An 11,767-nucleotide genomic window follows, 5' to 3' on the forward strand; every position below is an offset into this window, starting at 1 on the left:
TTGAGAAATGTCTATTCAAATCTTTTGCCCCAAAAAAAAAATGAGATTGAAAATGTGAATTTTAAACTGATCAGGTAAGAATCAATTCTACAAGCTGAGCCCAGACCAGACTAGACTAGTTATTAGCCATATTGTTACACATATATGTCTAAAATAATTCTAGCTCTGATTTTATAAGCACCTAGTGCAAAAAGCAATGCTAAATATTACTTGCGTTTGTAAGACAGTAATGAAAGACTGTGTCCCTGCATAATCTGCTGCTCTTTATGTAATTTTTACCCCAAATGACTCTTTGTGTCATTTTCACACTCTGAAAGAGCATGTGTGCATATTAAACATGTGACTGCCATCATGCAGAACTGACATAAACTTCCAGAGGTAAGGAGAGAACTCAGGAAAAGCACAAAAGCAATGGCCACGAACCACAAGGACATAGTCGTTGTAAAGAAATCCTTTGCCTTCAATACTCAACTGAGTCTTTGGGTGATGGGAGCTGAACATTTTCCAATCAATGATAGACTTTCAGGTTAGGGCTGGCCATACCCTCTTCTGGCTGCTCACAGCTGCAGGGAGACTCAGGTTGGTCAGAACTGAGGTACCTGTGTGGTACCAAATGAGCCCATCCAGTCTGTGTATGACTATGGACAACTCTGAAACATCCTGAGTCATTAAGCTGTCCTTCTGACTCTGAATATTTTCAAAAAGGCCTCCTTTACATCCTTGTTCCTGAGGCTGTAGATGATGGGATTGAAGAAGGCAGAGACAACATTGTAGAACAGCGCTAGCTTCTTGTCCCGCTCTGGGTCATACCAAGAACCGGGCCTCATGTACATGATGATGGCCGGCCCATAGAACATGGTAACCACAGTGACGTGTGAAGCACACGTGGAGAAGGACTTGAGCCTCCCCTGCGCTGAGCGGACTCTGAAGATGGAGGCAAAGATGAGGACGTAAGAGGCCAGGATGAGGGAGAGTGGGACCAAAAGCAGGATGAAACCCAAGATGAAGTCCAGCCTGTCATTAAAAGATGTGTCTGCACAGGCCAACTTCAGGACAGCAGGGACCTCACAGAAGAAGTGGTTTATCTTGTAGGGGCCACAATAAGGCAGATGCATGGTGAAGACAGTGTAGATCAGGGCCCCAGCTATGCTAATGGACCAACAGACAATGACCATCTTGACACAAATGGAACGGGTCATGAGTAGCATATAGTGAAGGGGAAAGCAAATGGCAACGTACCTGTCATAGGCCATAATGGCATAGAGGACACACTCAGCAATGCCCAGGACCAAGAAGATGAACATCTGGGCTGCACAAGCTCCCCAGGAGATGGTCCTCTGTGGACACACCATATTAACCAACATCTGGGGCACAGTGGTAGTGACATAGCTCATGTCCACCAGAGAGAGGACGCTGAGAAAAAGGCACATGGGCGTGTGGAGGTGTGAGTCCAGGTAGATCAGCATGACGATGAGTCCGTTGCCCACAAGGATGGTGAGGTAGAGGAGTAGGAAGAGGGCAAACATGGCCATTCCGACCTGCGTCTCACTGGAGAAGCCGAGGAGGATGAACTCGGACACACAGCTGTGGTTTTCCTTGCCGAGGCTCTGCATGGTGTCTGCCTCATAAGGAGAGACAAAGACTTCCCTGTTCTGTCCCTGCCCTTGGCAAAGGAAGGCTGGGGTTGACAGAAGGTGAGCTGCACACAGCACCATGCACAGTAGCTTGCACAGATTAGGTCAAACCTTTATTGAGCTGGATGAAAAGGACAAGGAGGCCAGCGCAGCTGTGGCACTGGGTAACACATCAGCTCTCAATTCATGCCTGTAATGCAGGACAGGATGCCCAGCTGCCCACAGGGCCTTCTCTGGGAACCACCCACATCATAGAAAACAAGGCATTAGGTAGCCGTGTTTGTAGCCGGTAACCCAGCCACTCCTGAGTTCTACCGTGGGTGCGCACGTGCCCCAGCCTGCACTGAGCAGATGCCTCTGCTGAAAATCTAATTATGACCTGTGGGTGCGTAGGGTTCTGTCACCCCAGAGCTAGTGTGCTGGCAACCTAAGGTCACAGGGCGGCTGAGGTGATGGAGGAGAAGAAAATGAAGGTCGTCCAGAGATGATAAAAGATGTGCTGGGCAGCAGAGGGGAGAGACATCACAGCCCTGAGCACCTGAGACAGGGACTCTGGTTCCAGGCCTGCTATTCCCACTTTCCCTGAGGCCTGTCTGGGCTTTGTTTCTTGTACTTGCATAGAAATGGGATTTTACGTTGAATCCTCATGACTGCCACCTTGTGACCCCATTTTCAACTCAGCGGTTCCTGAGTGTCCACGGTTGTCACTCACCCAGCTGCTTGACCTTAGGCAAGTCTCCTCACTTCCATTGGCCTCAGTTTCCTCATCTGTTACATAGGGAATATCTAGGCACAGGGTTATGGCAAGGAAACCATGAGAGATACTGAATGTCAACACATTTTGCAAAATATGAATCACTAGGCAAATAGAAAGCCTTAGTGTAAGTGGGATGAGACGGGAAATCAGAAGAACTCGGGGCTAGTCCTGCCTCTGCCTCTCATTTTCTTTGTGATCTCGGCTAACTCCACATCCCTCTCTGAGCTTCAGAGTCCCATTTTAAAAACGAAGCTGTTGGATTCCAGAGGGTCCACCCAGCTCTGATGTCTTTGATACCAGGAACCCCAGGCTGGAGACCCATGGTCATATCAGTGTCTGAGCAGCAAGGGTGGGCTGAGCTGAGCAGGACTGTGTTGGCAGGAGATTTATTGTGGGAGCTAGAGATGTGTCCAGAGCATTGGAAAGCACCTGGAGCATGGTCTCAGCCATCAGCACTCTGGAGCCTAGTGGCCTCCTCTCCTATTCCCAAGTCACACAGCCTCTCACTTAGCCTCCTCACCTAATCCCAAGTCACTTAGCCTCCCAGGTTCTTCATGTGTAAAATGGGGTAATACCTCCACAGTGAACATTGCATGAAATATACCAGGTTTATAGAAAATGCTTAACAAATGGAAGCAATTTAGATCCTAGGAAGCTGGGTGGAAGGAGGAGTGGAGCGAGGAGAGACTAGGTACAGTAGTTTTCTCAAGCGTCTGAGCTTCCAGAGGACAGGGCTGAAAACATGATCATTAGGGCTGAAAGCCACGAATAACAGTGGAGGTGAGGAAGCTGGAAAAACGGACTGAGGCTGAATGCGTGAAAGAAGACAGTGTCAGATGCGTGTTCTGTGCTTTAAGGAACACCAGTTACTGGCTGAAAGAGAAAAACGTCCCAGATCAGGAATGTTTGTGACGGTAAGAGGAGACCTAGGGCAGCTCAGGGTCTTGGATACCGGGAGGGAAAACTTTTCAAAAGATAAGGACTGATCAGCAGTGAGGATGGCAAACCTGGCGCCAGGATGATGAGGGCTGAGAATGAGGAGGTGCCCACATCCTCCTCTCCCGCAATCCACACCCCAGACCTGGACTCATGCAGAGGCGTCCTACGGGCCACCCTTCATCACCTCCACCAGCAGACACTGTGTCAGCTATTATGCCTCTGCTCACATCTCATTAGACTGGAACTCAAGGTCTTTCCCAGTCTGGTGCTAACCAGTTTTCAAGTCTGTGTGACTGTCCATGTGTCTCTTGAGACTTCTGAGCCATGATGCTCAGACAGGACCACCAAAGGGATCCTTGTCTGGGCAGCTGGGATCCCCCATCTCGGAGCCACAGATCCTCCGTGCTAGCTGGCTTCCTCCGTGCCTGCCATGTGTGCCACCACCTTTTGCTCTAGCTGTTCCACTGCTGGGAAAGCCTTCTTTAATCCTTTCTGCTTCCGCAGCTCCCACCCTTCCAGATCCAGCTTTGCCTCCTCCTTACCTGACCAGTCCAGCCTTGTTTATTTTATGTGCATAGTCTCTTCCCCGCCTGGCTGAAGGCAGAGGCCATGTGTCTTTTGTGTCTCTCCATGGTATTAGTTTGCAGCATCTGGCAGATCCAGGGATTCTCTTTGTATCAGAATGGGGTTGGAGACATTTCTAGCCCCTGAAAAGCCTGGGGATTCCCTGTCCATGTGATAAATGCAGCACAGAACCCCTCAGCTGGATGCAATAAGCAGCCAGAAAGTTTAATGCTCCCAGGACATTTCAGGCTTGGAGCTGGTGAGCTGGTTTCTTTCTGAAGTTTCCACTGGGGACTGAAACTGTTTCCCACTGACACTTAGAGGAGGGAGGGGTCCTGTGGTTGAGTGGCCACATCCCCGTGTGACACGGTGATAACACTGTCATAATGAGATGTGCTTTGTTTCCTCCCAAACATTTTTGTGTGCCTTTTACATCCTCGGGCATCTTACCCAAGGCCGCGCACCCAATAGAGAGAAAACCAGGGCTTGGCTACAGATACAGTAGTCCCCCCTCATCCATGGGGGATATGTTCCAAGACCCCAGCAGACACCTGAAACTGCACATAGCAAAAAACTCTATAGATACCACGCTTTTCCCACACACAGATACCTATGATGAAGTTTACTTTCTAAATTAGGCACAGTAAGAGATTAACAGCAACTAATAATAATAGAATAATCATAACAATATACTGTAGTAAAAGTTACCTGAATGTGGCCTCCCTCTAAATACCCTGCTGTACTGTCCTCATCTTCCTGTGATGATGTGAGATGATAAGATGCCTATGTGATGGGAGGAAATGAGGCGCGTGACGTAGACGTCACAGCATAGCTTTACGTGCTGCTGACCTTGAGTATAAGCACAGCGATGCCACCACAGTCGATCTGTAACCAGGATGGCTACTGAGTGACTAACAGCCAGGCAGTGTGGACAGTGCAGATACATGGGACAAAGGATGATTTGTGTCCTGGGTGGGACAGAGCAGGACAGCATGAGATTTCCTGCTGAAATGAAATCTCAGAATGGTGTGCAATATGAAACTTATGAATTGTTTACTTCTGAAATTTTCCATTTAATATTTGTGGGCCATGGTTGACTGCAGGTTACTGAAACCACTTGTAAGGAGGACTATTGTTAGATACATGCTACCCATACTTACTAGTGTCCCTGTAACTACCATTTATTCTGGTTATTAGCCCTTTGTCAGATGGACAGATTGCAAAAATTTTCCTTCATTCTGTAGGTTGCCTGTTGACTCTGACGATAGTTTCTGTTACTGTGCAGAAGCTCTTTAGTTTAATTAGATCCCTTTGTCAATTTTGGCTTTTGTTGCCATTGCTTTTGGTAGTTTAGTCTTGAGGGCTTTGCCCATGCCCATGTCCTGAATGTTATTGCTTGGGTTTTCTTCTAAGGTTTTCATGATTTTGGGTCTTATGTTTAAGTCTTTAATCCATCTTGAGTTAATTTTTGTATAAGGTGTAAGGAAGGGGTCCAGCTTCAGTTTTCTGCGTATGGCTAGCCAGTTTTTCCGACACCATTTATTAAATCGGGAATCCTTTTCCCATTGTTTGTTTTTGTCAGGTTTGTCAAAGATTGGATGGTTGTATATGTGTGGTATTATTTCTGAGGCCTCTGCTCTGTTCCATTGTCTGTGTATCTGCTTTGGTACCAGTACCATGCTGTTTTGGGTTATTCTAGTCTTGTGGTGTAGTTTGAAATCAGGTAGCATGAGGCCACCAGCATTTTTGTTTGTTTGTTTGTTTAGGATTGTGTTGGTTATATGGACTGTTTTTTTGGTTCCATATGAAATTTAAAGTAGTTTTTCTAATTCGGTGAAGGAAGTCAGTGGTAGCTTGATGGGGATAGCATTGAATCTATAAATTACTTTGGGCAGTGTGGTCATTTTCACAGTATTGATTCTTCCTATCCGTGAGCATGGATGGAATGTTTTTCCATTTGTTTGTGTCATCTCTTATTTCCTTGAGCAGTGGTTTGTAGTTTTTTGAAGAGGTCCTTCAAATCTCTTATAAGTTGTATTCCTAGGCATTTTATTCTCTTTGTAACAATTGTGAATGGGAGTTCATTCATGATTTCACTCTGTTTGTCTATTGTTGGTGTATAGAAATGCTTGTGATTTTTGTACATTGATTTTGTATGCTGAGATGCTGAGACTTTGCTGGAGTTGCTTATCAGATTAAAAAGATTTTGGGCTGGGCTGAGATTACGGGTTTTCTAAAATGATTATGTCATCTGCAAACAGAGACAAGTTAACTTCCTCTCCTCTTATTTGTTATTTTTGCTTGGGCTTGTCTTGGCCATACAGGCTCTTTTTTTGTTCCATATGAAATTTAAATTAGTTTTTTTTTTTTTTTTAAATTCTGTGAAGAAAGTCAATGGTAGCTTGATGGGGATAGCACTGAATCTATAAATTACTTTAGGCAGTATGGCCATTTTCACAATATTTTCACATTTTTACAATTGATTCTTCCTATCCATGACCATCGAAGGTTTTTCCATTTGTTTGTGTCCTCTCTTATTTTCTTGAGCAGTGGTTTGTAGTTCTCCTTGAAGAGGTCCTTCACATCCCTTGTAAGTTGTATTCCTAGATATTTTATTCTCTTTGTAGCCATTGTGAATGGGAGTTCACTCATGATTTGGCTCTCTGTTTGTCTGTTATTAGTATATAGGGATGCTTGTGATTTTTGGACATTGATTTTGTATCCTGAGACTTGGCTGAAGTTGCTTATCAGCTTAAGGAGTTTTGGGGCTGAGATGATGGGGTTTTCTAAATGCACAATCATGTCATCTGCAAACAAAGATAATTTGACTTCCTCTCTTCCTATTTGAATACCCTTTATTTCTTTCTCTTGCCTGATTGCCCTGGCCAGAACTTCCAATACCATTTTGAATAGGAGTGGGGAGAGAGGGCATCCTTGTCTTGTGCCAGTTTTTAAAAGGAATGCTTCCAGCTTTTGCCCATTCAGTATGATATTGGCTGTGGGTTTGCCATAAATAGTTCTTATATTTTGAGATAGGTTTCATCAATACCTAGTTTACTGAGTGTTTTTGACATGAAAGGGTTTTTAATTTTATTGAAGGCCTTTTCTGAATCTATGGAGATAATCATGTGGTTTTTGTCATTGGTTCTGTTTATGTGATGGATCACATTTGATTTGCGTATGTTGGGCCAGCCTTGCATCCCAAGGGTGAAGCCGACTTGATCATGGTGGATAAACTTTTTGATGTGCTGCTGGATTCGGTTTGCCAGTATTTTATTGAGGATTTTTGCATTGATGTTCATCGGGGATATTGGCCTGAAATTTTCTTTTTATGTGTTGTCTCTGCCAGGTTTTTGTATCAGGATGATGCTGGTCTCATAAAATGAGTTAGGGTGGAGTCCCTCTTTTTCTATTGTTTGGAATAGTTTTAGAAGAAATGGTACACTCTCCTTTTCGTACCTCTGGTAGAATTCAGCTGTGAATCTGTCTGGTCCTGGGCTGAGCTTTTTTTGGTTGGTAGGCTGTTACTGCTTCAATTTCAGAACTTGATTGCTCTATTCTAGTTTATTTTTGTAAGGTGTTTATAGTATTGTCTGATGGTAGTTTGTATTTCTGTGGGATCAGGGGTGATCTATATCATTTTTAATTGTGTCTATCTGATTCTTCTCTCTTTAGTCTTTATTATTCTGGCTAGTGGTCTATTTGTTTTGCTAATCTTGAAAAAAAAAAAAAACAGTTCCTGGGTTCATTGATTTTTATGAAGGGTTTTTCGTGTCTTTATTTCCTTCATTTCTGCTCTGATCTTAGTTATTTCTTGCCTTCCGCTAGCTTTTGAATTTGTTTGCCCTTGCTTCTCTAGTTCTTCTAACTGTGATGTTAGAGTGTCAATTTTAGATCTTTCCTGCTTTCCCTGTGGGCATTTAGGGCTATAAATTTCCCTGTAAATACTGCTTTAGCTGTGTCCCAGAGATTCTGGTATGTGTGCCTTTGTTTTCCTTGGTTTCAAAGAACTTATTTATTTCTGCCTTAATTTTGTTGTTTACCCAGATATAGGATGTTCATTTTCCTTGTGGTTGTGCAGTTTTGAGTGAGTTTCTTAATCCTTAGTTCTCATTTGATTGCACTGAGGTCTGAGAGACTGTTTGTTATGATTTTCATTCTTCTGCATTTGCTGAGGAGTGTTTTACTTCCAATTATGTGATCAATTTTAGAATAAGTGCAATGTGGTGCTGAGAAGAACGTATTTTCTGTCTATTTGGGGTGGAGAGTTCTGTAGATATCTATTATGTCTGCTTGGTCCAGAGCTGAGTTAAAGTCCTGAATAGCCTTGTTAATTTTCTGTCTCATTGATCTGTCTAATATTGACAGTGGGGTGTTAAATTCTTCCACTATTATTGTGTGGGAGTCTAAGTCTCTTTCTAATCTCTAAGAAGTTGCTTTATGAATCTGGGTGCTCCTGTATTGGGTGCATATATATTTAGAATAGTTAGCTCTTCTTGTTGTATTGATTCCTTTACCATTATGTAATGCCCTTCTTTGTCTTAAGTTTGTTTTATCAGAGACTAGGATTTTTTTTTTTCTTTCCATTTTCTTGGTAAATCTTCCTCCATCCTTTCATTCATTTTGAGCCTATGTGTGTCTTTGCATGTGATATGAGTCTCCTGAATACACCACATCGATGTGTCTTGACTCTTTATCCAATTTGCCATTCTGTCTTTTAATTGGGTCATTTAGCCTGTTTACATTTAAGGTTAATATTGTTACATGTGAATTTTATTCTGTCATTATTATGCTAGCTAGTTATTTACTCATTAGTTGATGCAGTTTCTTCATAGTGTCGACGGCCTTTACATTTTGGTATGTTTCTGCAGTGTCTGGTACTTGTTTTTCCTTTCTGCATTTAGTGCTTCCTTCAGGAGCTCTTGTAAGGCAGGCCTTTTGGTGACAAAATCTCTTAGCATTTGCTTGTCAGTAAAGTATTTTATTTCTCCTTTGTTTATGAAGCTCAGTTTGTCTCTATATGAAATTCTGGGCTGAAAATTCTTTTCTTGAAGAATGTTGAATATCGGTCCCCACTCTCTTCTGGCTTGTAGGGTTTCTGCAGATAGACTCACTGTTAGTCTGATGGGCTTCCCTTTGTGGGTAACCCAACCTTTCTCTCTGGCTGCCTTTAACCTTTTTTCCTTCATTTCAACCATGGAGAATCTTGACAATTATGTGTCTGGGGGTTGCTCTTCTCTAGGAGTATCTTTGTGGTGTTCTCTGTATTTCCTGAATTTGAATGTTGTCCTGTCTTGCTAGGTTGGGGAAGGTCTCCTGGATAATATCCTGAAGAGTGTTTTTCAGTTTGGTTCCATTCTCTATGTCACTTTCAGGTACACAAATCAAATGGAGGTTTGGTTTTTTCACAGAGTCCCATATTTTTTGGAGGCTTTGTTCGTTCCTTTTCATTCCTTTTTGTCTAATCTTGTCTTCATGCTTTATTTCATTTAGTTGATCTTCAGTCTCTGATATCCTTTCTTCCACTTGACTGATTTGGCTATTGATACTTGTATAAGCTTCATGAAGTTCTCATGCTGTATTTTTCAGCTCCATCAGTTCATTTATATTCTACTCTAAACTGGTTATTCTAGCTAGCAGTTCCTGTAACATTTTATTAAGGTTCTTAACTTCCTTGCATTGGATTAGAACATGCTCCTTTAGCTCGGAGGAGTTTATTACCCACCTTCTGAAGCCTACTTCTGTCAATTTGTCAAACTCATTCTTCATCCAGTTTGTTCCCTTGGTTGTGAGGAGTTGTGATCCTTTGGAGGAGAAGAGGCATTCTGGGGTTTGGAATTTTCAGCCTTTTTGTGCTGGTTTTCTCTCATCTTTGTAGATTTACCTACCTTTGGTTTTTGATGTTGGTGACCTTCAGTTGAGGTTTTTGCATGATCATCCTTTTTGTTGATGTTAATGCTATTGCTTTCTGTTTGTTAGTTTTCCTTCTAACAATCAGGCCCCTCTCCTGCAGGTCTGCTGGCGTTTGCTAGATGTCCACTCCAGACCCTGTTTACCTGGGTATCACCAGTAGAGGCTGCAGAACAGCAAAGACTGCTACCTGCTCCTCTTGTGGAAGGATTTTGACCACACATTCAATCTTTAAAATAGATATATGTCTATTCAAGTTATCTATTTCTTTTTAAAGGAGCTTTATTTATTAATGTCTTTCAATGAATTTGTACATTTTTTTCTGTTTCTAATTTATTGAAATAGTGTTGTTTGCAACATTTCCTTGTTCTTTTAATATCTATAGAATGTATTGTGATGTTACCCTTCTTATTTCTGATATTGGACATTTGTGTCATCTATCTTTTTTCCTGATCAATTGGGCTATAGCATTGCCAACATTATTTAGCTTCTAAAAAAACTCCAAAAATATTAGCCTTTGGTTTCATTGGTTTTCTATATTGTTTTTCTGCATTACACTTATCTCTACTCTTTCCGTTTTTCTTCTTACTTTGAGTTTAATTGGTTCTTCTTTACCTATTTCCTAAGGTGGAAGCAGAGGTGATTGCTATGAGATCTGTTTTTTTTTTTTTTTTAATATAGGCGTTTTAGTGCTATAAATTTCTAAGTACTGCTTTAGCTATATCTCACAAATTTGGATATATTGTGTGTTTATTTTCATCAGCTCCAAATACTTTCTAATTTTTTGTTTTCCTTTCCCTCACAGGTTTTTTGGAAATGTGCTTTAGTTTCCAATATTTGGAGATTTTCTGGACATATTTCTGTCATTGTTTTTCAGCTTTCAATGTCTGAAAAATTCTTTCTTTCACCTTGATATTTGAAAGACATTTTCTCTGGGTAAAATCTTCTTGTTGAACAGGTTTGTTTTCTTCCTTTCAGAACCTTAAAGACATTGTTCCATGGTCTTTGAGCTTCCCTTGTCATTGATGAGAAGTTGGCTGTTATTCTGATCTTTGATTCTCTATATGTAATATCTTTTTCTGGCTTCTTTTAAGACTAACACTGGTTTCAAGTAATTTTCTTATAATAGTTCTTGTTACAATTTTCTTCATATTTATTTTTCATTGAACTTTTCTTGGATCTATGGGCTTATAGTTTTAATCACATTTGGACAATTTTTAGCCATTATTTTTTCATATATTTTTGTTTTTCCTATATTTTATTTTGAGAACTTTTATTTTATTTTATTTTATTTTAAAGACAGGGTTTCACCATGTTGGTCAGGCTGGTCTTGAACTCCCGACCTCAGGTGATCCATCCGCCTTGGCCTCCAAAGTGCTTGGATTACAGGCGTGAGCCACCACGCCCGGCCGAGAACTTTTATTAAACATGTTAGGCCATTTGAAATTGTCCCACATCTCACTTTCAAAAGCCTTTTTCTCTGTGTGTTTCTTTCTTTTTGTTTTGGCTGGTATTATATTATTATTTTATTGATCTTTTCTTCAGCAATGTCTATCATCTACTGATAATCTTACCCAGTGCCTTCTTCATCTAACACATTATAGTTTTCATCTCCGTATGGTTTTATATGTAAATCTTAGATTTGTGTTTTTCATTTTCTGGTTAATGTGCTTGATCTCTCCTATAGCTTCTTAAGCATATGGAATATAGATATAACTTTTTAATGTCCTTATCTACTTATTTTTATTGATCTGTGTATTTCTGAGTCAATTTTAGCCAAATGATTTTTCTCCTCATTATGGGTTGTATCATTCTGTTTTATATCATTCCTGATAATTGTTTACTGGATGTCAGACATTTGAATCTTACTTTGTTGATCCAACTGTGTTGTTTTGTTGATCCAACACAGAAAAAGAAAATTTCAGGCCAATATCCCTGATGAACATCAATGCAAAAATCCTCA

At 41.3% G+C, this 11,767-nt stretch overlaps 1 protein-coding gene across 1 annotated transcript; it reads right to left on the bottom strand.

Moving 5' to 3' along the window:
• Positions 1 to 1,613, bottom strand: LOC108313285 (olfactory receptor 2G3-like). The gene has a single exon (XM_017541607.1). The coding sequence runs from the start codon at positions 1,611 to 1,613 to the stop codon at positions 669 to 671; it is 945 nt and encodes a 314-aa protein (XP_017397096.1). The 3' UTR covers positions 1 to 668.
• Between the last annotated feature and the right edge of the window lie 10,154 nt (positions 1,614 to 11,767).

The sequence above is a fragment of the Cebus imitator genome, unplaced genomic scaffold (assembly GCF_001604975.1).
Source record: "Cebus imitator isolate Cc_AM_T3 unplaced genomic scaffold, Cebus_imitator-1.0 Scaffold136, whole genome shotgun sequence".
NCBI classification, from domain to species: Eukaryota; Metazoa; Chordata; class Mammalia; order Primates; family Cebidae; genus Cebus; species Cebus imitator.

Coding starts and splice junctions, on each gene's coding strand:
- LOC108313285 (XM_017541607.1), bottom strand. CDS start 1,613: ATGCAGAGCCTCGGCAAGGAAAACCACAGCTGTGTGTCCGAGTTCATC.